The following is a 26,054-nucleotide window of genomic DNA, read 5'->3' on the forward strand; positions in this document are numbered from 1 at the left end:
GCATGTGTACTGTGGCCATAGAAAGTGAGTTCTGAATAAAATCCCACTGTGACTCCACCCCTTCTGGTTGATAACTGGAGGTTGAAATCTCTCCCACCATTTGGAACCCACCTCACCCTTTATTGACTGGCCACAGGGCAACTCGGGACCATGTGCCTTTTCAAAAAAAAATTTGTTTCGTGATGTGGGTGTCACAGGCAATACCAGCATTTGTTGCCCATCCCTAATTTCTCACCAAGGTGGTGGTGAGCTGCCTCCTTGAACTGCTGCAATTCATCTAGCTGGCAATGTGATGCCGTTTATGGAGTATTCATTTGGGGCCGCGTTTCGTGAACCGGGGATGAACCCGATCTTAATGGCAGCAAACCAAAATGTAGCATGCTCCATCCAGTTTCAAACTTGGTGCCAGGTACCAACCCTGGAAAAAGCTACAAGTAATTTCAAGACCACCCCCAGCCACAATTTAAAGTACAAAAAAAAAATTAAAGACAAACTCCAAGTCGGTCAGAAATATACAACGTGACTTAACAAGGTTGACCCCCTTGAGCATCTTAAGCCTCACCTTTCACACCTCGAGTCCCTTTGAGCTGCGCATGTGCCACTGGCCCTGTGTTGTCCTTCAATGTGCCTCCAAGGTTTAACACTTCGATCTGTTAATATTAAAAATTAATGTTTTGTGCCGAGTAATATTGAGGTTATATGATTGCTGTGCGGTGGTGTCAGTGGATTGGGTGGTGCCGGATGGCGCGGCGCGGCCTGTCCCGGGGTCCTGGGCCTTCGGCTGCAAGTGCGCGCCCGCCGCGCGCTCCCGCCCCTCAGTCTCGGCGCCGCTGCTGCTGCTGTCGCGCGGAGAGAAAAGCGGCCGCGTCTCTTCGTCTTTTCCGTTTCAATAAAAGTCCGAACTTTATTCCCGCGCCCGTTTCCTCTCCAGTTTTATATATTCCTTTTTTTCTTTTTAACGAAAGCTCAACTACTCATAAAAGAGGAGAGAAAATGCCCGCAGCCACCGCCACAAAAGCGGCCGAATCTCGATCCTCTTCCGCCGCCGGACCCGAGGCCGCCGCCACGGCCGCCGCTGCTGCAGCGGTGAGTCTCCAGGCCGTGCAGGGGCAGGCGGCGCACCCGCAGAATGAGGCACTCAGACAGGTTCTCAATGTCATCGACAAGAAAGTGCGGAACATGGAGAAGAAGAAGGTAGGAGAGGCCTAGGGAGACGGCAGCAGCAGGGACCGCGAGGTTACGGGTGGGGGTGGGGAGAAACTGGCTGGCTCACTGCCAGCTGGCAACTACTAAAACATAGGCATCTCCGGAAGAGCCGGCTAAGGAGGTGCCTGTTGGAACATTTCCTATACCTTTCTCAGGGGGCGGACGGTGACTGGTATCGACTATTTAAAAGGAGCACTTTGGTAACTTTAAAATGCGGTGTCTGTTTTTGTATCCGCGTCAGGTCGTTCAGTGCACGTACTGCACTTTGATTTATTTTCCTTCAAGTTGCTATTGTGTGTTCTCCAAAGTAGTACAGTAGAATTATTGAACTGATCTTTTTAAATGGTGAAGTCTGTAAGTGACTGGAGTTTTTTCAGAATTTAAAGCATAAAGGGTTCATTTTGTTATCAAAATGCTGTTACCTCTCCCAAAAACCTCCTCACTCTCTGGCCCAGTGGTAGTCACATGGTCATGGGTTCATGCTTCACTCTTGCAGCTTGAGCACGTAATCAGCGGAGTACTGAGGAAATGCAGCCCTGTCGGAGGTGACAGAGCCTTGGTTAACATTTAATCCGAAAGCTATCAGGTGGGCGTAAAAGATTCCTTGGCTTTATTTGAAGAGGAGCAGCAGTGTTCTTCTGGCCAACATTTATCTTTGAATTCATTACCAGGATCGATTATGTGGTCATTTATTTCTTCTGTTTGTGTAACCTTGTGCGCAAATTAGCTGCCGCATTTGCCTGTATTAAAACATTGACTACACTTGTGTGTTGTTGGCTGTGAAGTACTTTGGGACATACTGAGGTCATGAAAGTGCTTTATAAATGCAAGTTTGTTCTATGTAATTGTCAAAAGACTAAACCACAGAGATGCAGTGCTGTTGTAGAAACAGTCACAAGTGTACAGCAACAAATTAACCTGTCAGTAAGTCCGTAAATGCATAAGTCTGATGATTCCTGGAATTGCCTTATGGGCCATTAGGGTCTGGGAACCTGTGTTACAGCAAGGCAGCGCCCAAGGACTTTTGCTGTCACGGGCCTCTGGGGTGCATACTATAGAGCCTCTGAGGTCCATTATATAAAGCTTAAATTGATATTCACATTAATTTGCATATTTCAAGTTGTCGATATGAACTAATCTTGGTCTTCTGATTTCTGACGTTTCCTCCTGTAAGGCAAAAACACTAAAAACTGCCCTGTCCAAACCTCCAACCCCACAAAATGCAAATTGAGTAAAGCGGCAAATACAAGCAGACTGAGTTGTCTGGGCTTCCAGGCAAGATTTCTAAAGGCAGACTGAAGGTTAGATATCCTGTATAAAAGTTGGTGAATTATGGGTAAGTTAACATATGGAACTGTAGCCAAAGAGGCTGAATATTTAGTGTCTATGAGGTATTCACATGTGATTGAACCAAAATCATGTTTGCTTTTCAGTCGATGAGGGTGGGTACGAGAAGGTAGTAAAATTGTACTTAGATATTTTTCTCTTTGATCCGGCGTCAATTGTTGTGCTCCTAACTAACCCCCAGATTTTGGTCAGCTGACTCAGTACAGACTAGAGATACCTTGCTGGTCTGGTTGGTTGAGTATTACATCATTCTGTTTACCCACAAAGTTATCAAAGCTTCAGCAAATCTGTTGAATAACTATGAAACACACTGAAATGGCTGGGCCAGTCAATCTTCAGTGTCTTGATGTGACAAATCAGCTACAAGACTGTCAGGATTGGGAACTAAATACACCAGGTTTTCAAGATCTACAAGAAGGAGAGGCAAAATGGGAGGATGAGTAGTAGCCTTGGTGATTAAGGATAAATAGTAAGATATCCTGAGTTAAGATAGCTGACAGATGGGCATGAATAGCAGCTGAATATCCCTGGTTGCAGGTTTTCAGACAGGAGAGAGAGGGGATAATAAAAGGGGGGGGGGGGGGGGGGGTCGCAATATTGATTAAAAAAACAGTCACAGCTGTGAATGGAGGAATGGTATGCTTGAAGGATCATCAAATGAGGCCTTATGGATTGATCTGAAGAACAAAGAAATGGGCAGTCACACTGCTAGCAGTATATTTATAGAGCCCCAAATAGTTGGAGGGAGATAGAAGAGCAGATATGTAGGCCAATTGCTGAGAAGTGCAGAAACACTGGTGGGATAATAAGGGATTTCAACTATCCTAATATTAACTAGGATAAAACCCACATAGCAAGCCCATTAAGAGAAGAGGCAGTTCTGGACTTGGTTTTCAGAAATGATGTTGGACAGGTGGAAGTGGCATTAGTGGGAGAGCATTTTGGTGGTAGTGATCATACTTCAGTTAGATTTTGAGTAGTTAAAAGGACAAAGATAGACCAAGATCAAAAGTTTTAAATTGGGGAAAGGGGAATTTTACTAAGCTGAGTTGTGAATGAGCAAAAGTGGACTAGAAACAGCTACTTGCAGGTAAATCAGTATCAGAGTAATGGGATGCATTCAAGGAGAGGATTCAGAATAATTATGTTCCAACAAAGAAAAAGGGTGGGACCCCCAAATTGAGCCCTCCGCCGCCCTGGCTGGGTGTCAGAGCATACAGACAGGTAGGATAAGGCAAAAAAGGGAAGCTTATTTCAGATACCCAGAGCTAAATACTACAGAAAGCCTAAATGAGTATGAAAAGTGCAGGAGTGAAATTAAAAAAGAAAACTAGGAAAGCAAAGAGAGGGCATGAAAAAATATTGGCAAGTAAAATTAAGGAAAACACAAAGATGTTTTCTAAACACAAGGCTGATTGGAGACCAAAACAGGTAACGTATGGAGGCAGAGATGTGGTTGTGGTTCTTGATGAATGCTTTACATCTGTCTTCACAAAAAAGGGCGACAATAAAGACAGTTAAGGAGGAGGAATGAAATATTTTATGGAATAAACATAGTGAGAATGGAAATACAAAGGGGGTTTAGCATCTTTCAAGTGGATAAATTGCCAAGCTTGGATGAAATGTATGCCAGGCTGCTAAGAGAAACAAGGGAGGAAACAACAGTGGCTTGGACCATTATTTTCCAATCCCCTCTAGTGCTGGTGGACTGCAAATATTGTACCTTTTTTTTTTAGAAAGGAAGTGATAAGTTGAATAATTACAGGCCAGTCAGCCTAACCTCGGTGATGGGCAAATTGTTGGGAAAAATTGATGGACAGTATAAATTCTTTTCTTTTTTTTTCTTTCTTTTGGGCCTCCTTATCTCGAGAGACAATGGATACGCGCCTGGAGGTGGTCAGTGGTTTTCTAAATAGTCATTTAGAAAGGCAGAGATTAATCAACAATAGTCAGCATGGATTTGTTAATGGAGGTCATGTCTGACTAACTTGATTGAATTTTTTTGAGGTGGTAACAAGGAGTATTTAATATCATCTGCATGGATTTTAGCAAGGATTTTGACAAAGTACCACATGGCAGACTGGTTACAAAAGTAAAAGCCCATGAGATTCAAGGGCAAGTTAGATCCAAAATTGGCTCTGTGGCAGGAAGCAAAGGGTAACAATAAGGTGTTTTTGTGGCTGGAATGCTGGTTCATGTGGGTTCTGCACGGTTCAGTACTTGGTCCCTTGTTTTTTGTGGTATGGGGGGGCCACGATTAAGAAGTTTGCAGCTGATACAAAATTTGACCAACTGGTTAATAGTGAGGAAGAAAGCTGTAGACTGCAGGAAGATATCAATGGACTGGTCAGGTGGTCAAAAAAGTGGTATATGGAATTCAATCCAGAGAAATGTGAGAATACGTTTGGGGAGGGAAACCAGCTAAGGGAATGCATAATAAATGGTAGGATACTGAAGTGTAGAGGAACAGAGGGACCTTTCAGTGCATATCTACAGATCCTTGAAGGTAGCAAGACAGACAGATGAGGTGGTTAACTAGGCATACAGGATTATTTCCTTTATTAGCCGAAGCATAGAATATAAAAACAGGGAGAACTATATAAAACACTAGTTAGGCCATAGCGAGAGTACTGCGTGCAGTTCTGGTCACAACATCCTTCCTCTGATGCGATCGCAATTGAGAGGTTTTAGAGGAGATTTATGATGACGTTGCCAGGAATGGAAAATTTCAGCTATGAGGAAAGATTGGATAGGTTGGAGTTGTTTTCCTGGGAACTGAGGAAGCTGAAGGGAGATATAATTGAGGTGTATAAAATTGAGGGGCCTAGATAGTGGAAAAGAAGGACCTAGTTCCCTTAGCAGAGAGGTCAGTAAACGGACATAGATTTAAAGTAATCTGCAGAAGGATTAGAGTGGAGTTGAGAAATGTTTTCACCCAGAGGGGGATGGGGATCTAAAACTCACTGCCTGAAAGAATGGTCAAGGCAGGAATCTTAAATGCATTTCAAAAAAAACTTGGATATGCAGCTGAGGTACCATAACCTACAAGGCTATGGACCAAGAGCAAGAAAGTGGCATTAAGCTGTTTTTTTTTATATCATTCGTGGGATGGGAGTGTCACCGGCAAGGCCAGCATTTATTGCCCATCCTCAATTGCCCTCGAAGGTGGTGGTGAACCACTGCAGTCCATGTGGTGTAGGTACACCCACACTGCTGGTAGGAAGGGAGTTGCAGGATTTTGACCCAGTGACAGTGAAGGAGCTGTGATATAGTTCCAAGTCAGGAATGGTGTATGCCTTGGAGGGGAACTTGCAGGTGATGGTGTTCCCATGCATCTGCTGCCCTTGTTATAGTTAGTACAGGTTGCAGGTTTGGAAAGTGTAGCTAAAGGAGCTTTGGCAAGTTGCTGCTGTGCAACTTGTCGATGGTGAGCACAACTGCCACTGCATTGGTGGTGCAGAGAGTGAATATTTAAGGTGGTGGGTAAGGTGTCAATCAAGCGGGCTGCTTTGTTCTGGATGGTGTTGAGCTTCCCAAATGGTGCTGCACTCATCCAGGCAAGTGGAGAGTATTCCATCACACTCCTGACTTGTGCCTTGGAGATGGTGGACAGGCTTTGAGGGGTCAGGAGTTACTCGCTGCAGAATTTCCAGTCTCTGACCTTCTCTTATAACCACAGAATTTATATGGTGGGTCCAGTTGAGTTTCTGGTCAATGGTAACCCCCATGATGGTTGGGGATTCAACTATGTTAATCCCATTGAATGTCAAGGGATGATGTTTAGATTCTCTCGCTCTTGTTGGCGATCATTATTGCTCGCCATTTGAGTGGCGTGAATGTTACTTGCCGCTTATCAGCCCAACCCTGAATGTTGTCCAGGTCTTGTTGCATGTAGACACTGACTGCTTCAGTATTTGAGGAATTGCGAATGGTACTGAACACTGCAAACATCCCCATTTCTGATCTTACGATGGAGGGAAGGCCATTGAAGCAACTGAAGATGGTTGGGCTGAGGATGCTGGCCTGAGGATCTTCTGCAGCGATGTCCTAGGGCTGAGATGATTGGCCTCCTACAACCACAACTATCTTCCTTTGTGACTCCAACCAGTGCTGAGTTTTCCTCCTGATTCCCATTGATTTCAATTTTACTAGGTCTCCTTGATGCCACGCTCGGTCAAATGCTGCCGTGATGTTGTGAACAGTCACTTGCGCCTCACCCTCTTGAATTCAGCTCTTTTTGCCATGTTTGGACCAAGGCTGTATGTAATGAGATCTGGAGTAGTGTGACAGTGGCGCTGGCAGAACCCAAACTGAGCATCGATGAGCAGGCTTTCCTGAGTAAGTGCTGCTTGATAGTACTGTCGATGACACCTTCCATCACTTTTAGAGTCAGTCATTTACAGCACAGGAGGAGGCCATTCAGCCTATTGAGTGCATGCAGATCTCTGGCACTCCCCTGCTCAATCCCTGTTAACCTGCAATTTTATTTCCTTCAAGTACCCATCCATTTCCTTTTGAAATAATTGTTTCCGTTTCCACTGCCCTCTTTCCACTTGCTGCGTAAAAAAAAAAGTTCCTCATGTTCCCCCTGCATCTCTTGCTCAAAACCTTCAATTTGTGTCCCCTAGTCCTTGTACCATCAGTTAATGGGAACAGTTTTTCCTTGTCCTTTTCCTTACCTTATCTAAGCCTGCCATAATCTTCTACACCTCTATCAAATCTCCTGTTGTTCTCCTTGGAGCAAAGGAGAGTAAACTAACCTTGATAACTGAAATCCCCCATCCCTCGGACCATTTTGGTAAATCTCTGTACCCTCACATCCTTCCTCAAGTTTGGTGACCAGTACTAGATGCAATATTCTAGTTTGGGCCTAACCAAGGCTTTATAAAGGTTTAGCATAACTTCCTGCTTTTGTACTCAATGCCTCCAATTATGAAGTCCAAGATCGCATATGCTTTATTAACCACTCTCTCAATATGTCCTGCTGCCTTCAAAGATCAATGTCCATGCACCTCCAGGTCTCTGTTCTTGCACACTCTTTTTAGAACTTGCCATTAAGTCTATATTGCCTCACCCGATCCCTTCTGCCGAAATGTATCACTTCACACTTAAACATATGAGCATGTGAATTAGGAACTGGAGTAGGTCATTCAGCCCTTCGCCTGCTCCGCCATTTGATAAGATCATGGCTGATCTGATTATGGCCTCAACTCTACTTTCTTGTTGACTCGCAATAACCATAGTTTCTTGATTGACAAAAATATTCAATGACCCAGCCTCCACTGCTCTCTAGGGAAGAGAATTCCACAGATTAACAACCCTCAGAGGAAAAAAATTATCCTCATCAGTCTTAAATGAGAGACCCCTTATTTTTAAAGCTGTGTCCCCTAGTTCTATTCTCTCCCGTAAGGGAATCAACCTCTCAGCATCCACCTTGTCAAAATCCCCTCAAGAGCTTACATGTTTCAATAAGATCACCTCTCATCTAAACTCCAGTGGATACAGGCCTGACTTGTTTAACGTTCCTTCATAAGATAAGCCCTTCATCCCCGGAATGAGTCGGGTGAACCTTCTCTGAACTGTTTCTAATGCAATTATATCCTTTTTCAAATAAGGAGACCAAAGCCGTACACAATACTCCAGATGTGGCCTCACCAAGGCCCTGTACAGCTGCAGTAAAACTTTCCTACTTTTATACTCTATTCCTTTTGCTATAAATGCCAACATTCCATTTACCTTCCTAATCACTTGCTGTACCTGCGTGCTAACTTTTTTTGTGAATCATGTACCAGGACACCCAGGTCCCTCTGTACCACAGAGTTCTACAATCTCTCTCCATTTAAACAATCTACAACTTTTCTATTCTTGCTGCCAAAGTGGACAAGTTCATATTTTCCTTCTCAAGTTCCATCTGCCACTTGTCTGCTCATTCTGCTAGTCTATGTCCTGGTGCAGGTGTTTTGTATCATTCTCACTCTTTGCCAATGATACCAAACTTAGAGGAGTGGCAAATTTTGAAATTCCACTCTGTATTCCAAGATGCAAGTGTTACGACCGAGGTGGAGGAGTGCACTGTTTGTTCCATTCTACTCTGTCTCCCAGAATAGAGCACACTAACCAGGTTTCTTTACTGAACAAAAATATTAGTTTATTATAAAACCAGTCTTAACCAGTAATGAGGTAAAACATGAACACATTTTAAATTTTAAAGTTCTTTTTTACTTTAGTCCCTTCACACACAAGCACACATATACACTGATTAACGGAAAAGATGAAGGGACTTTTATAAATTCAGAGCTCTGTTATAGACAAAAACTTGGGCAGATTATTTGCTCAAATTTGAAGAAAACAGATGAGATATGTTCCAAAATTGGCATGCATTTTAACTTCTGAGTACACATAGGCAGGTCACTGAGATCCTTCAGAACAGTTCTTTTCAGGTGGCATTGAGAATTAATTTTAGCAGGCTTTCTTCAAAGGCAGTAGATGAGATGAATTGACACAGTGGACTTCAGGGTCTTTTAAAGAGTTTCTGGAAAGTGAGCTGGGTTGTGGCCTTCTCTCCCTCCTTGATGCTTCTTCAGACTTGACTTTATCTCCTTCCAGAAGGTAAAACACACACACACTGACCAACAACCAAACAGTTTGCAAGTTTTCTGCCCTTCCAAGTGCACTCTGTTGCTACTGGGCTTGTCCAATCAAGGGATGATTGCCTCTTCTCTGCCCAAAATTGGCTCAGTGAGAAGAAACAAAAGGTAGTAGTTGACGGATGTTTTTGCGAATGTTTATGGTTTCCAGTGGCGTTCCACAGGGCTCAGTGTTGGGTCCCTTGCTGTTTGTGGTATATTTTAATGATTCGGACTTAAATGTGGGAGGCATGATTGGGAAATTTGCAGATGACACAAAAATTGGCCGTGTAGTTGATAGTGAAGAGGATAGCTATAGACTCCAGAATGATATCACTGGTTTGGTTGAGTGGGTGGAAAAGTGGCAAATGGAATTCAGTCCAGAGAAGTGTGAGGTAATGCATTTGGGGAGGGCAAGCGAAGCGAGGGAATACACAATAAACGGGAGGTTATTGAGATGGGTAGAAGAAGTGAGAGACCTTGGAGTGCATGTCCATAGGTCCCTGAAGGTGGCAGGACAGGTAGATAGAGTGGTGAAGAAGGCATATGGAATACTTTCCTTTATTGGCTGAGGTATAGAATACAAAATCAGGGATGTAATGCTGGAACTGTATAGAACACTGGTTAGGCAACAGCTGGAGTATTGTATACAGTTCTGGTCACCACATTACTGGAAGGACATAATTGCTGTGGAGGGAGCACAGAGGAGATTTACAAGAATGTTGCCAGGGCTTGAAAGTTGCAGTTATGAGGAAAGATTGGATTGGCTGGGGTTGTTTTCCTTAAAACAGAGGATGCTGAGGTGTACAAAATTATGAGGGACCTAGATAAGAGTAGACAGGAGGGACCTGTCTCCCCTGGTGGAGAGGTCAATTACCAGGGCCACAGATTTAAGGTGATTGGTAGAAGGATTAGAGGGGACAAGAGGAAATTCACTGCCAGGAACAGTGGTGGAGGCAGAAACCCTCAACTCATTTAAAAGGTACCTGGACATGCACCTGAAGTGCTGTAACCTGCAAGGCCACGGATCAGGTGCTGGAAGGTGGCATTAGATTGTGTGGCTAGTTTTTTTTTGTCTAGTGCAGGCACGATGGGCTGAATGGCCTCCTGTGCTGTAATTTTTCTATGGTTCTATTGTTGCCAATCTGGTTCCCTCAGTGTCCTCTTGATGGCTCATTTAAAAAAAAAAAATCAGTTTAACTATAAATTCCTTGTTTTTTGTTAAAATATTAATCACTTTCATAACGTCATTTATATATAGCAAAAAAAGCAGTGGTCCTAACACTGACCTTTGAGGAACATGGCTATCTACCATCCTCCAGCCTGAAAAATAACCATTTACCACTTCTGGTGTGTGTGTGTCTTGGGAGAACATGCACTGTTTGGCGATTCATAAATATTTAAATAATATGACTATTTACAGTACAACCAAATATTTATATATTTACAATAATTTGTACATTTGTAAATTATTTTGGAAGAATTGTCAGTTTGGTGTTAAGAGGAGGCGGTGGAGGAGGATCAGAACCTGTGTTTTTAGGGTTCATTCTGGAGATGGGCAGCAGCAGTTGATGAAGCAATTCTTCTATCAGGTGACCCACCAGTTGAGTCGGAAACATGCTGCCTGCCTCGAGTAGAGCTGAAAAGGCCACTGCGTGATCTTGGAGCAACTCCTGGGCGTTGTTGAAGAATGATGAGCAATCCATGGCGTAGGAATTCACCCTGTCGGGGAAATCTTGAACCAACTGGCGTGATGTGCGTCGAAGGAAGTCCATGTAATTCCAATTGGGCTCCTCCTAGATATCTTTCAATCAAAGGGGAACCCTTGGCAGATCCAATTAGTGGAAAGATCTTCTGCAGTGCGAAACTACAAGATTGGGTGATCGCCTCACTGTTTCCATCCAAATGCAACAAAAAGCGCACCAGGTTGGAGTGGACCTTCTGGTAGAACAAACATCTGGACCCTCCAATCCCGCACTTGGTCAAGTTCCCCAACACGTTGAATGCTTCCGCCTGCAATTTCTCATCCTCTGCCCTAAAGAGTGGCTGAATTCTGTTGAGCATTGAATCCACAAAGGGCTGGATGGTGTTTGCTGTTGACAATGATATTCTTACACAAGCAGGAGAGCACTGCAAGGGTTAGAACGTCTGGATTCTGCTTATTTCCCAACAGTCTCATCACGCTCTGCAACTGTCTTTTAGGTCCAAATTTAATATTTCCTAGGGCCCCGACACACACCAACTGGGTAACAGGAGAAGCTATCTGCAAACAGCTTAACAAATTGTTCACAGTATGTGTGAGCTGCAGCACTGAAACCCAGGGATCTTTTTAATCAGTTCTTCAAAGAAGATGATCACATTCACTGCCTGACAGTCTTGGGCCATAAGGATCTGAGAAGCCAGTTCGTTCAAAATACGATGCAGAGTGGAGCCAGAATGTTCCTCCATTCCTCTGGCCAGTAGAACAATCCCTTCGTCAAATTTGTCAGACTTTAGCATAAGGTACCATTTTCCATTTCTGCCCACATATCTAAATATGTCTCTATATTTGGTGTCAGATCTAGCAGGAGCTTCAGTGTCTTCACACAGTTCTCAAACAGATCCCTACTTGTAGATGACAAACTCAGTTGCGAATTCTCTCTGCTGCCATTCAGAAGCAGAATCACTGAGTAGAGATATACTAACACAGCTGATTAAAGAAATAAGGGCGCCGAATATCAGCAGGAATAACATATTGTGACGGAAGTCACACCAGCCAAATGGAAACCTATTTCATCACGGGGGCCCGCGGTGGCAGCTTAAACATCCCAACGACAGACAAAGCCCCTCTTCGGCCTTCTGGTACCAGAGAAGCAGACCTGACATTGTGCACCTGGCCCCAGCGAAGACTGCAAGACCTTCACTTCAGTCAAGGACACTAAGAACCGTATCTGCATTCCATTTATTACAAACACTACTTCAACTCCCCCTAATTCTTCCCCTGTGTGTGTGTGCGCCTCTCGTATGCATGCGAGCGTGGTTGTGTCATGTATTTTAGTGACTTTAACTGGGTTAGAGTGACAAGATTAATAAACTTGAATCTTTCTTGTTTAAACTCAGGAAAACCTGTCTGGTTCATTTGCAATTGCGGTTAGAGTGCGGTGAGCAAGGGATCACTGAGGTGGTGAGCTAAAATCGCTGTGTTTATAAAGATAAACCCTGTTACGGCCAAACCAGAAAAGGGGAAAGAGGAGAGCCTGAGACTCCTTCCTCACCTGGTTGTAACAGTATTCAATGCCTCTGTCAATTTGGGCTTAGTGATAACCTCACGCAGCCCACACACAGCAACCAGGGATACATAAATCGAATACTGTCTGTTCCCACTGACAGGGCAGGTTTTTTTCCCAAGTGTGTACTCCAGCTCTTTGTAAGTACTGCACATTCCATGTCCACAGCCACTGCTCTCCACGCATCTCTGACGTACTTGTCCTGTCTCCTCACCTACTTCCCTTTGGACACTACTGCTGTGTTGTGTGAGGTCAAATGGCAATACTGTGTAGAACAGAACATTTCACCTCCTGGTAAGACACGGACTCAAATTGAACCCTCAGCATGCCAAGTATCTGAGACCTGGTTCAGAAGTTCACTGCCTCACCATATAAAGATGATTTTATGAGCATAGCAGCTGCAAAGGAACAGCTGGGGTGTTGGTTGGATAGTTCTTTGAAGACTGTGAAGAGCAAGCTGGTCATGGAGCAAACACTTGGAAATGACCTCTGTGATCTGATGGCATTTGTGAGAGAGGACTGAAACATCAGGGTTGACCAACTCTGCTCAGTGTTTTCAGAGCCTTTAGCTGCTCCTGTTGCTGATCCAGATTGGCCCCTTCATATAATTGAATGGACAGGGTGATATACAGCGTGCCCAGGACATCTGTCAAACGTGAAGCGAATAGTCTTCACAGCCCGGCATCAGTCATCCAATCAGAGTCCACACAATATTTCCAGTCGCTTCCTTTAATGGCATTGAGCTTCTCCGAGTAAACTTTCAGAAGCTTTATTGGTCGTGTGCATGGCTCTCTGTCACTCATGATCTTCACTTGAATTGATCCTCTCTTCTATATGATGGATGGGTTTTTGATATTTCCTGCTGAGAATTTTCACTTGTCTCAGCATTCATGGTGAGGTTCATTTTATCAGTCTGTCCACAGTCCACTCGAAGTTAAGTATGGCTCCCTCACTAAGCTGTCCTAATTTTTACTATAAATTCTAATACTCGAAATAAATGTTTGAACTAAATATTTCCTATGACTAAAGAATTAGAGATTGTCTTTGTTCACTCTGAAATCAGATTTTGCAACCATGAGTCCTGATTTTCTTTAATAATTAAGACTGTTCCTTTGAACGGTGTTCCCAGTGATCTTTGAAGATTTGGATGGATTTGATCAATGCACTTGGCTTTACCTCTTCCCTTGATGCTCTCGTGCACAAGTGAACAGTCTGTTCCACTTTGTGTTTTATCCAGCCCTGCAGTTTCTGTGTTCTCATTGTAAGCGCAGATTACATCATCCCTCAGTTATGAAGTGGCCCTGGGTCATCATAGGCCCTTTTAAGACCTGCAAGGTGGGTGCTGGGGGTTGAGGCCCACACCTGAGATACAGACCATAGTGACAAGACAACATTCACAACCCTTCGCGGTCATATTTAGGCTGAGCAGCAGTTTATTACCAATAAAGTATCCTCCACACCACACTCAAAGTACTTGTGATAAAAGGTAGAGATGGGAGTATGTGACAAGACATTTCTAGCAGAAATGCCCCCAAATTAGGATGTTCAAGCGTCAGATCATGGGCAAATGTTAGAATCAATTTATTAGGAATGTGGTAACAGCACTTAAATAATCATAATTTGATTAGGCACATAGCCACATGGGAATATGATGTCGTGGCCATAATGGAGACCTGGTTCAACAAGGGGAAGTATTGGGTACTAAATATTCCTGGATACTAGGTGTTCAGGAACTAAAGAAAGGAATTAAGGAGAATGTTATGACCACAGTTGGAGGAATGCACTGACTTTCTCTAGTTCCACTACTCCATTGGTCACAACATATATTTAAATGTTTTACCCAGTTACTGATAGGGCCAATTATATACCTTATCTATATTTTCAGAATAAAAATCTGCCAACTAGATTTTTTTAATACAATTATTGATTTATTATAAACCAAGACTTATTCAATAAAGGGTAGACTGATGGGGCGGTAGTTGGCCGGATTGGATTTGTCCTTTTTTGTGGACAGGAAATATCTGGGCAATTTTCTATGTTGGGTAGATTCCAGTGTTCTCGCTGTACTGCAACAGCTTGGCTAGGGGTGTGGCTAGTTCTAGAGTACACAAGATATTGTCAGGCCATGGCCTTTGGTGTCTCCGGTGTCTTCAGCATTTCTTTATCGTGGAGTGAATCGAATTGGCATCTGTGATGCTGGGGACCTCAGAAGGAGGCCAAAATGGATGATTCACTCAACACTTCTGGTTGAAGTTGGTTACTCTTTTTATTGGCCAGCGCAGACATGATGGGCTGAGTGGCCTCTCTGCTTTAAATTTTCTGTTTGTGTTAAGACTGTAGTGAGAGCTATGTAGAGTCCCCCTGGAAGCAGCTGTGAAATGATAGAATGTATGAATGCAGAGATGAGAAGTATGCAGTTAGAGGCAGAGTGGTTTTGATTGGGATAAGCAGACTACCTCCTGTCAGAAAGATAGTGAATTTCTTGTGTTCAAGATACTTTTCTGCAACAATATATCCTAGAACCAACAAAGGGGCGGGCCACATTAGATTTAGTAAGAGCCAGATTTAGTCAACAGCCTAATGGTGTGTGAATATTTATTTAATAGTGATCAAAATATGATCAAATTCAGTATAGGGTTTGAAAGGGTGAAATGCAAAACCATTAGTAAGATTCCAGATTTAGCCAAGGCTGACTTCTGTGTGATGAGACAGAGACTGTTGCCAGTAAACCAGGCAATTCTGGTCATGGGAAAAATGACTGAAGATCAGTTCAAAGATGAATGTTGTGTGATACCATTTTATACTCCAAAGGGGTGGTGGGGTGGGTAAGAGCTCTATTTGCCTTTTTTAAAAAAAAACAGCCACAACAAAAGTGGTAAGAGACAACGTAAAACTAAAAGAAAATGAAGAAAATAGCACTGATCCTGGTACGAGAGATGCAAACAAAAGGAGACAAAACCTAGTCAGAGCTACAAAAAAGAGTATGAAAAGAAACTAGCAAGAGAAAGCAATCAACACATTTTTACAGTTATTAGGAAAAAGTGGGTGATCAGGAGAAATGTGGGCCCCTTAAACTGGTGGTTATCAATGAAAATAAGGAAATGGTGGACATATTGAATAATTACTTTGCGTCAGTATTTACAGTAGAGGAAGAGGATAGCATGCCGGACATCCCAAGGAAACTAATATTGAATCGGGGATGGAGACTCACCAAAATTAACGCAAACACAAGAACAGTAATGAAGAAAATAATGGCAGTAAAGAGTAACAAATCTCCAGGACCAGATGGTTTCCATCCCAGGGTTTTAAAGAAAGTAGGTGAGAACATAGCAGACTCCCTAACTATAATTTTCAAAAGTTGTATTGATTTGGAAACTGCTCCTATAGATTGGAAAATTGCACATGTCACTCTACTATTTAAGAAAGGTGAGAGGGAAACCAGGGAATTATAAACCAGCTAGCCTAAAATCGGTTATCTGAAATTACTAGTCTATAAGGATAGAGTGACTGAACACTTAAAAAAAAAATTCAGCTGATGGAGCGAGCCAGTGTGGATTTGTGAAGGGTAGGCCATGCCTAATTAATCTGTATTTTCTCAAGAGGTGACTAAAGTAGTGGACAGGGGAATGTCTATTTATGTTTATATGGACTTCCAGAAGGCATTTGATAAATCCCTCGAGATTGTTGGCTAAAGCTGAAGCTCATGGAATTAAAGGTAAATTATTGACCTGGTTAGGAAATTGGATGGGTTTCTGGAGACACAGGATGGGACTAGCGGTATCCCACAAGGATCTGTGTTGGGGCCTCAACTATTTACTATTTATTGACTACTTGGACGATGGGATAGAAAGCCACATATTCAAGTTTATTAATGAAAAAGATAGGTGGTATTGTAACCAGTGTAAAATTACAAAGATTAATATATTAAGTGGGCAAATGTCTGGCAAATTGATTTCAATGTAGGCAAATGTGAAGTCATCCACTTCGGATTTAAAAAGGATAGAGTAGATTGCTTTCTAAATGGTGAAAAACTAGAAGCAGCGGAGGTCCATGTACATGATTTTAAAATGTCATGATCAAGTACAGAAAATAATCAAAAAAGCTCAGCGAATACTGGTGTATATATCTAAAGGATTAAAATACAAGGGGGTTGAAGTTATGCTACAGCTGTACAAAGACCTAGTTAGATCACACTGTGCTGTGGACTGAGCTGCTTTGGGCACCACACCTTAGGAAGAATATATTGGCTTTGGAGGGAATGAAGTGTAGAATACCAGAATGATATTTGGACTCTAAGGGTTAAATTACGAGGAGAAATTACACAAACTAGGGTTGCAGTCCCTGGAATTTAGAAGTTTGAGATGATTTGATCGAAGTTTAAAATAAAAAGGAACAGATAAGGTGTAGGGAAAGAAACTATTTCCACTGGTTGGGGAGTCTTAAGACTAGGGGGCGTCTTAAAAATTTGATTTGGACCTTTTCAGGAGTGAAATTAGGAAACGCTTCTACACAAACAGTGAAGAAGTTTAGAACTCTCTTCTGCAAACAGTAATTGATAAACCAATTAATTTTAAATCTGAGATTGATAGATAAGTTAACCAGAGGTATTAAGGAAAATCGGGCAAAGGTGGGTATATGGAGTTAAGTTGCAGATCAGCCCTGATCTCACTGAATAAACAGAGCAGGCTAGAGGGGCTAAATGACCCACTCCCAGTTATGTTCCTAAGTTGTGTCTGACCATCAGGTTAGATGTAGACTTGGTTCCCATGCAACTTCAGTTCCAAAATAGTGTGGTCTGGAATTGTTTACCTATTAATATGTTTTATTGCATTATTGATGGTACGATCCTAATAGAAATTCTACTAATGCTGACCCAACTAGAAGAAAAATTGTTAATTTAACAGGATTTAAAATAGCTCTGTCTGGAGCAGCATTAAATGGGAAGGCTTCTGAAATAAAATGGTTGGGCGGCTACATACAAATTTCAAATTAACACCTTGGGTCATGTTTTTCCATGAGGCCATTGTACCTGAAAGGATACTTAGGTTTTTTTCTTCCAGCAGTTTGTTTCTGATTGTCGTTCTGAATTTGCATTTATTGAGAGGAAACGTCCCCTCAAAGGCAGATACATAATTTCCAAATTTTGTTTGGCGTTTAATGTAAAAAATTTGCAATATCTTTAAATTATTTAGATGTATACATTTATAATCCCTATTCCTAGTTTCTTGGGTGTCTTGACACAGTCTCTCTAAATATCTCCTTGTATTTCACACCTCACAGATGGCAGCTTGTGCTGAGGCATACCTCCTGAGTGTAGTGCCAGCCTGCCAGTACCTTGGGTACATGACCATTCTTCATGTGAGACCCAGGTTGAGAGTTTCAGCAGACATTTTTGTGGGGCTGGAGGGAGGAGGAGGTTATTCTACAAAAGGCTGATTCTGTTGTTCTTCCCTTGTATTTGAATTTTGAATGTATAAAATTTCATTTCCATAGTTCTGGGTGAAGTCATCAGAAATTCTAGCACCTGCAGTATTTTGCTTTAGTCAGCAAAGTAGCCTGAATAAGATGAATCACTGGTGCAAGTAATTTCAATGTGTTTTTTTTTGTCACGAAGTAAAGGCAAATCTTATTGATTGTTTCCCCCCCACCCCCTCCCCCAAACAAGAGGAAGTCTGATTGCTTTAGTTAGGACTCTTTATAATGCAAAATATGCAGCTGCTTTTGTTTAGCATGTCTTAAATCTTATGGTAAATTGTTTTTATATCCTTAAATATAGCATGAATTTTAACAAATGTATGAACTTTCCGTTTTTACCCTTGACAGGCTGTTTTGTGTGAATGAGATGTAGTTTTCAGGGCTTGCAATGGAACTTTTGTGGAAAGTAACTGTTACTACCATACTGTATGCTGTTTTCAGACATGGTGAGTGTGAACCATTGAAAATTATAGCCACTACAGTTTCACTTGCTAAGCTTTGCAGTGTCTTTATATGTTAAGGTTTCTTCAATCAAATGAGCATTTGGAATAAGTACCATTGCTTTTGTAGTTTTAAATAATGGTGAATTTTAATTCTGCATTGATAAAATTCTCAGCACCAAGTTTGTAGTGCAACTGGGTAGAAAGAGGCAACTATGGCCCTTCAGGAGGATCTCTGCAAAGTGGTAGCTTTTTTGTGTATTTGCCTGAACGTTGAAATGTTGGTGACATATTGCATTTGAGGTTTTATGCTTTTTTCCAAGTTCAGCCCATAAGTGAACCCTGCATCCCCAATGATCTGGAGTACACCTTTTTCTGTCCAATAAACAATAAGACCTGGGGGGCTGTAAGAGAGATTTCTCATCAGTTACTGGAATGTATGATGTGCCCCCACACGTATTCTCATTGCTGTACTGCTGAAGGACTAGGTAAGTTCTCTTACTGAATCAAGATTTGAATCGGTAAATGGTTTTATTTACATAAGTCAGGTGAACTAACAGTGAACAATACCACACACAATTTTTCATATAAAGAGACACCTTTCTCTCCCTGTTGTCTCTAACCATATGGTCAATACTATACCCTCAAACTAGCCTGACTTTGCTTGTCAAGAAATTTAAAAATAACAAGCCTTGTAGCTTCTGGGTGCAATCTGTGCATAGTCTGACTGCTTACCCTCTCCTGAGAACTGCTAATATCAATGTGAGATGAATTTTCTGCCCACTCTGCTGTCAGTCATATGGCTTCAGCCAATCAAGGGCCCTGTCCTCGCTTCAAAGGATTCAGCAATAACTCAATCAAAATTACTGCTTACCCTTTTGAACTGTAAGCTAGAGTATGAATGAATACTGCATGCCCATCTGGGAAGATCTTAAAATAAAGTTATATTTTGTGATTGAATGAAACAACTCTCTCAATTGCATAGGATAATTGTAAATTAGTTAATTCCAATGAATTTGATGCTTGAAGCTTCCTGTTGATTCCGTAGGCAAATTAATAAACTGGAAAGAATACTCGTCGGTATATCGAAATCTGAACTGACCAATTTCCCGCAGAGAAAATACCTTGGGTGATTCTGATTTGACCCCCTCACATACTGATTTCTAGTACTATGGATATATGAAAGAACCAGTCAAGACTGACTGGCCCAATAAGCCTATCCCATTCTGGCACAGTATAACTTCTGAATAATTTAATTCCCCCCCCCCCTCTCCCCTCCCCCTCAGTACACAGCCATGCAACCTTCTTGAGCTGAAAAACCTGTAGCTCACTAAGGGAAACACTGGAAAATGGCTCTATCACCCTTGAAGGAGACCACAGTGACTAGGCTACAAATCCTATGATCTTTTTACCTTCTATATGTAGATATATTGGCTACTTTCAAACTCTTGAGATTGGATTTAGTGGGCAAGGGGAAGAGAGGAGACAACCGAATGGATGGCCTCATTCTTTGACATGTAGCTTCATCAGAAGAACGTATACCCTAAAGTAGGGTGCATGGAGTACTGTGGCATCGGAAATGATGCTACAGCCTTCAGAAGGGAGATGTAGTTCAATTTTTTTGCTTCTTTCTTTACTCCTTTCTTGCAGACTGACTTAATTTATGGTGGGGCTTGATTCCTCAGATGGTGCGTGGTCCTTTTTAATCTCACCAAGTTGTAATTCCATTATTAAGTGAACCTGCTGTAATACCTGATGAGTGATACTAAATTTTGGGTAAAGGTTAGATTTACAGTCAGAGAGGTGATAGTATGATGGAACATTTACATGTATATTAAAGTCAGAGTCTTACTCTGTCTCTGGTTTAATGCAGCAAATTAATTTACTTAGCTACTGAGGCAGCTTACTGTGGCAAATGGATTACCTATCTCCACTATCAGACAGAACGTTTGAAGATTTCCTGGTTTATGAAAATTTATTAATGTGCCCAATTTTGCGAGGATTTTCTATTTTCTCTTGAAGCAGCTTGTTGAGTATGATATCCGATATCCAGCAGCCCTCCTGAGCCTTTGTACAAATAGTCATTCTTCACCTGCAAACTTTATCCAAATAGTAATTTTCACAAGTGAACACAGCTCATGCATAAATAAAAATAAGGGATAGAGGTGACCAGAAAAATGCATAAACTGAAAAATCATGTGATTTTAAAGCACTTGAAATGTGAGCATGGAATATTTTCATAATTGGTAAATCTTAGAAATGGTAGGTTTACTTCTTTATAAATTTGTTTATGATCTGTTTTCTCAAGTGTTGGATAGCAAGGTGAGGTGAGTGATTGCCCTTCATATCAAGGCAGCAATTAACCGAGTGTGGCATCAAGGAGCCCTAGCCAAACTGAAATCAGTGGGAATCAAGGGGGCAGCTCTCGACTGGTTGGAATCATATCTAGCACAAAGGAAGATGGTTGTGATTGTTGGAGGCCAATCATTTCAGCCCCAGGACATTGCTGCAGGAGTTCCTCAGGGTTGTGTCCTAGGCATGACCATTTTCCGCTGCTTCATCAATGACCTTCCCTCCATCATAAGGTCAGAAGTGGGGATGTTTGCTGATGATTCTATAGTGCTCAGTACCATTCGCAACTCCTCAGATACTGCAGCAAAATTTGGAGAACATTCAGGCTTGGGCTGATGTGTGGCATGAATGTTACTTGCCACTTAAGTGCCAGGCAATGACTGTCTCCAATAAGAGAGAATCTTAACCATCTCCCCTTAACATCAATGGCATTCCCATCACTGAATCCCTCCTAGGAATTCTGTGGTGATTAACCCACCTCCTGACTCCCCAAAGCCTGTCCACCATCTACAAGGCACAAGTCAGGAGTGTGATGGAATACTCTCCACTTGCCTGGATGAGTGCAGCTCCAACAACACTCAGGGAAGCTCAACATCATCCAGGACAAAGCAGCCCGCTTGATTGGCATCCCATTCACTACCTCCACCAACGCACAGTGGCAGCAGTGTGTACCATCTCCAAAATGGACTGAAGCAAATTGCCACACCTCCTTCGACAGCACCTTGAAAACCTGTGACCTCTTCCACCTAGAAGAACAAGGACAGCAGGTGCATAGGAACACCACAACCTGCGAGTTCCCCTCTTAAGGTACACACCATCTTGACATGGAACTATATTGCCATCCAAATGGACTGCAGCACCAGTTCAAGAAGGTGGCTCACCACCATCACCTCAAGGGAGTTACGGATGGACAACAAATGCTGGCCTTGCCAGTGATGCTCACATCCTATGTAAGACTTTAAAAAAAAAAGTGATGTACTGTCTTCCGCAGCTCCCATTATATTGGGCAGAGCATTTTAGAACAATGTAAACTCATTAGGAAGAAAGGATATGGATGTAATTTAATATTGAACAGATTACGGTGAGCTACTTGGATTGATAGTAATTTGGTTCAGATACAGGAGAAATGCCGTGAACAACAGATGCCCCTCTACATTGCTTTCATTGATCTCACCAAAGCCTTTGACCTCGTCAGCAGACGTGGTCTCTTGAGACTACCAGAAAAGATCGGATGCCCACCAAAGCTACTAAGTATCATCATCTCATTCCATGACAATATGAAAGGCACAATTCAACATGGTGGCTCCTCATCAGAGCCCTTTCCTATCCTGAGTGGCGTGAAACAGGGCTGTGTTCTCGCACCCACGCTGTTTGGGATTTTCTTCTCCCTGCTGCTTTCACATGCGTTCAAGTCCTCTGAAGAAGGAATTTTCCTCCACACAAGAGCAGGGGGCAGGTTGTTCAACCTTGCCCGTCTAAGAGCGAAGTCCAAAGTACGGAAAGTCCTCATCAGGGAACTCCTCTTTGCTGACGATGCTGCTTTAACATCTCACACTGAAGAGTGCCTGCAGAGTCTCATCGACAGGTTTGCGGCTGCCTGCAATGAATTTGGCCTAACCATCAGCCTCAAGAAAACGAACATCATGGGGCAGGACGTCAGAAATGCTCCATCCATCAATATTGGTGACCACACTCTGGAAGTGGTTCAAGAGTTCACCTACCTAGGCTCAACTATCACCAGTAACCTGTCTCTAGATGCAGAAATCGACAAGCGCATGGGAAAGGCTTCCACTGCTATGTCCAGACTGGCCAAGAGAGTGTGGGAAAATGGCGCACTGACACGGAACACAAAAGTCCGAGTGTATCAGGCCTGTGTCCTCAGTACCTTGCTCTATGGCAGCGAGGCCTGGACAACATATGCCAGCCAAGAGCGACGTCTCAATTCATTCCATCTTCGCTGCCTCCGGAGAATACTTGGCATCAGGTGGCAGGACCGTATCTCCAACACAGAAGTCCTCGAAGCGGCCAACATCCCCAGCTTGTGTACACTACTGAGTCAGCGGCGCTTGAGATGGCTTGGCCATGTGAGCCTCATGGAAGATGGCAGGATCCCCAAAGACACATTGTACAGCGAGCTCGCCACTGGTATCAGACCCACCGGCCATCCATGTCTCCGCTTTAAAGACGTCTGCAAATGCGACATGAAGTCCTGTGACATTGATCACAAGTCGTGGGAGTCAGTTTCCAGCATTCGCCAGAGCTGGCGGGCAGCCATAAAGACAGGGCTAAAATGTGGCGAGTCGAAGAGACTTAGTGGTTGGCAGGAAAAAAGACAGAGGCGCAACGGGAGAGCCAACTGTGCAACAGCCCTGACAAACAAATTTCTCTGCAGCACCTGTGGAAGAGCCTGCCACTCTAGAATTGGCCTTTATAGCCACTCCAGGCGCTGCTTCACAAACCACTGACCACCTCCAGGCGCGTATCCATTGTCTATCGAGATAAGGAGGCCCAAAAGAAGAAGTTTTAAAAGCACAAAACTGAATGTGGAACTCCAAACAAATTGATCCTTAAAATGTAATAAAATTATTAGGTGATCAATATATGGGTGGTGGGGGTTGTGGAATGTAAAGAGAACAGAAGGGGCTCCAGCATTTCAGAAACTGAAAAGTTTGTGGTTCTTAGCACAAATTTAGGTTCTGTGATAATCATAGAAGCTCTTGGTGGAAGAGCTAATATTGGTTGTAAAGTTTAAAATACTCCATTGGGAAATTTACAATAAAAACTATCGATCCTGAATCTCCAAACTGATGTCAGATATATTGATGAATTTGCTCTGTGTTTTTTACGGTGGTGTTTTTACTTTTTATTATTTAAAACTTGCTGGTGATTTTCTTTAAGGTTGATTTGATGGTAGATGTTTGCTGTTGCCAATTGTCCTTTTTTGGAACTGGCTATTTTCTGATCAGATTTTGTTATTGAAATGATGGTGTTTGGTACACGTAAGGTAGTCCTGTTTTTTGTTTTAGTCAATAGGAGTTAATGAGTAATTTGGTTTTATAAATTCAAATATGGCGATAATGCACGTATTCTAGGGAGGAAGACAGTTGGCCAGGATTCCTTGACACTGAACAAAAAGTGGCAATATGAGCAAAGTATTGATTATTGTTAACCATCGAGCTAAAACTTAGCTTGAGTTGCCTTTGAGGAGATAGTTTACAATAGGGATGAGGACCGATTTATCAGAAGATGAAACTGAATGAATCAGGGCACTTGGACATTTTGTAAACCTGTAGATTTTCTCAAGCCACCTTTTTTCTAATGGTTTCACATAACTTTAATAAAGAATTAAATATAAACAGTGTATCCTACTCTTCTTGAACTTTTGAGCCGTGTAACGTAGACAGAGTGGAACTTGGTCAGAATTACAAGGAAGAAAACTAAGTTCTTGGGAAGTCATTTCTGACTTGGTTTCAGTAAAATCCCCCACTGTTCAGAACTGAATGTAAAAAGTAGGTTAGAAAGAGTTGTACATAGCAAACTTAGAACTGTATATACTCATTGCACCTGCTGCCTCTTTTTACCTTTCCCTCTTGGCTCTGCATATATTTTTAGGAGGATTTTGGGGTGAGCTTCCTAGGGTTTTTCTTTTTTTAAAAAGTGCTTTGATTTTCAACTGAACAATTAATATGTATTAATCTTTAAAATAAATAACACTGGTTTGACTTAACTCGACCACCTAGATCATTCGTTACCCAGAAGTTATCTACCCTTGAACCTTACTCAGTTCAAGGAGACACTCGGCTTCACACAACTTCTGTCACTGTCAGCTGTAGCTCCTACCTTGTGATGCTGTTTCCTCAGGGCTGGACTCTGTCCTATTTGTGGGAATTCCTGATCAGGATTTCCAGCTGCATTGGGGAAGTCAGCCGGGTTATAACTGAATTCAATCAGGGTGGGAAATTTTAATTGACACATGTATCCCTGGGCGAAGGAGGATGGAGAAGAGCTGGGATTGCATTCCCACACTTGATCACTATTGTAATCCCTATTGAAAAGATTTTAAATTCTTTCATGGCATGTGGGTGTTGTTGAAAGCCAGTATTTGTTGCCCATTTGTAATTGCCCTTGACAACTGAGTGGCTTGCTAGACCATTTCAGAGAGCAGTTACGAGTTAGCCACATTGCTGTGGGTCTGAAGTCATGTGTAGGCGAGACCGGGTAAGGATGGTAGATCCTTCCCTAAAGGACATTAGTGAGCCAAATGGGTTTTTATGACAATCGGTGGTAGTTCCATGGCACAATTACTGAGACTAGCTTTCAATTCCAGATATTTTTATTTATTAATTGAACTAAATTCCACCAGCTGCTGTGGTGGGATTTGAACCCATGTCCCCCGGGCATTAGCCTGGGCCTCTGGATTACTAGTCCAGTGACATAAGCACTACACCGAGTGTGTGGATGTCTGATTATGATTGGTTGTAGTCAAATAGTCTGCTTACACACTGTCTTGGTTCTTGCATGAAGAACTGCCATTTAGTTGTACAAGAGGACTTCAGGAAAGTCAGTCAACTCAATTGGTTGAAATTATAGTCGCAATAATATCACATACATAGTCTTTTGCTGATCTCCCCATTTTGTGCACTTCACTGTGTTGTTAGATTTTCAGAATGTAGCTCAATACAGTTGGTTTCAACAAGCCCCAAAACATTCAATTTATGAATCAAAATGCTCTTATGTGCTCTCATGGGTTTGATACTTGAATGAAGATTTCAATTAGCTGGTTCCCAGATCTTTTATATCTAAAGTAAAAGCCTAAAATAACAGGACTTGCAATGTAAAATGAAAGTAGTTAGTGACTCAGTTGGTATGAAGCAACTACCCTAACTTCTGACTTAAACCAAACTGGTTAATTACGCTGTGGCAGCAACTGGGATTTTCTGTTTATGGAAAGGTCCACTGCAAACCCAGTTTCAAAGTGTAGGCATAGTTAAGAACATGGGGATATAAAGGACTGGTAAAGACTATTGTGCATCTAGCTGGTCCTAGTGAAGAAAATGGAAAATGTGTTCCCACTAGGCAATTAGTTGTGCTGAGGAGACCTGTTTCCAGTATTGCATGATGCTTTGCATCCACTATTTAAACTATGCATGCACTGTCTAAAGATAACTTGGAAAACACTCTAATACAAGAAGGGTCACTGACTCCAGAACCTCTTGGGCCAACACTTTCATGTTCCCAACCAGAATTCCTTTTTTAAATGTGTATGAAGACAACTGAGCCTATGTTCCTTCCTAAAATAGGAATTTTTAGACCCATGAGTTAATTACCTTTTGAGCCCCATC

The 26,054-nt window shown here is 42.3% G+C and overlaps 1 protein-coding gene across 4 annotated transcripts in view; it reads left to right on the forward strand.

Annotated features, from left to right (window-relative positions):
- Positions 1–728: 728 nt before the first annotated feature.
- The window catches only part of caprin1b (cell cycle associated protein 1b), a 185,878-nt gene continuing 160,552 nt past the window's right edge, over positions 729–26,054 (forward strand). For all 4 annotated transcript variants that reach the window (XM_068046422.1, XM_068046423.1, XM_068046425.1 and 1 more), the window contains exon 1: positions 729–1,194. In XM_068046422.1, the coding sequence (XP_067902523.1) occupies positions 742–1,194 (453 nt within the window). In that variant the 5' untranslated portion in view covers positions 729–741. The remainder of the gene's footprint in view (positions 1,195–26,054) is intronic.

The sequence above is a fragment of the Heterodontus francisci genome, chromosome 14, assembly GCF_036365525.1.
Source record: "Heterodontus francisci isolate sHetFra1 chromosome 14, sHetFra1.hap1, whole genome shotgun sequence".
In the NCBI taxonomy this organism is placed as follows: domain Eukaryota; kingdom Metazoa; phylum Chordata; class Chondrichthyes; order Heterodontiformes; family Heterodontidae; genus Heterodontus; species Heterodontus francisci.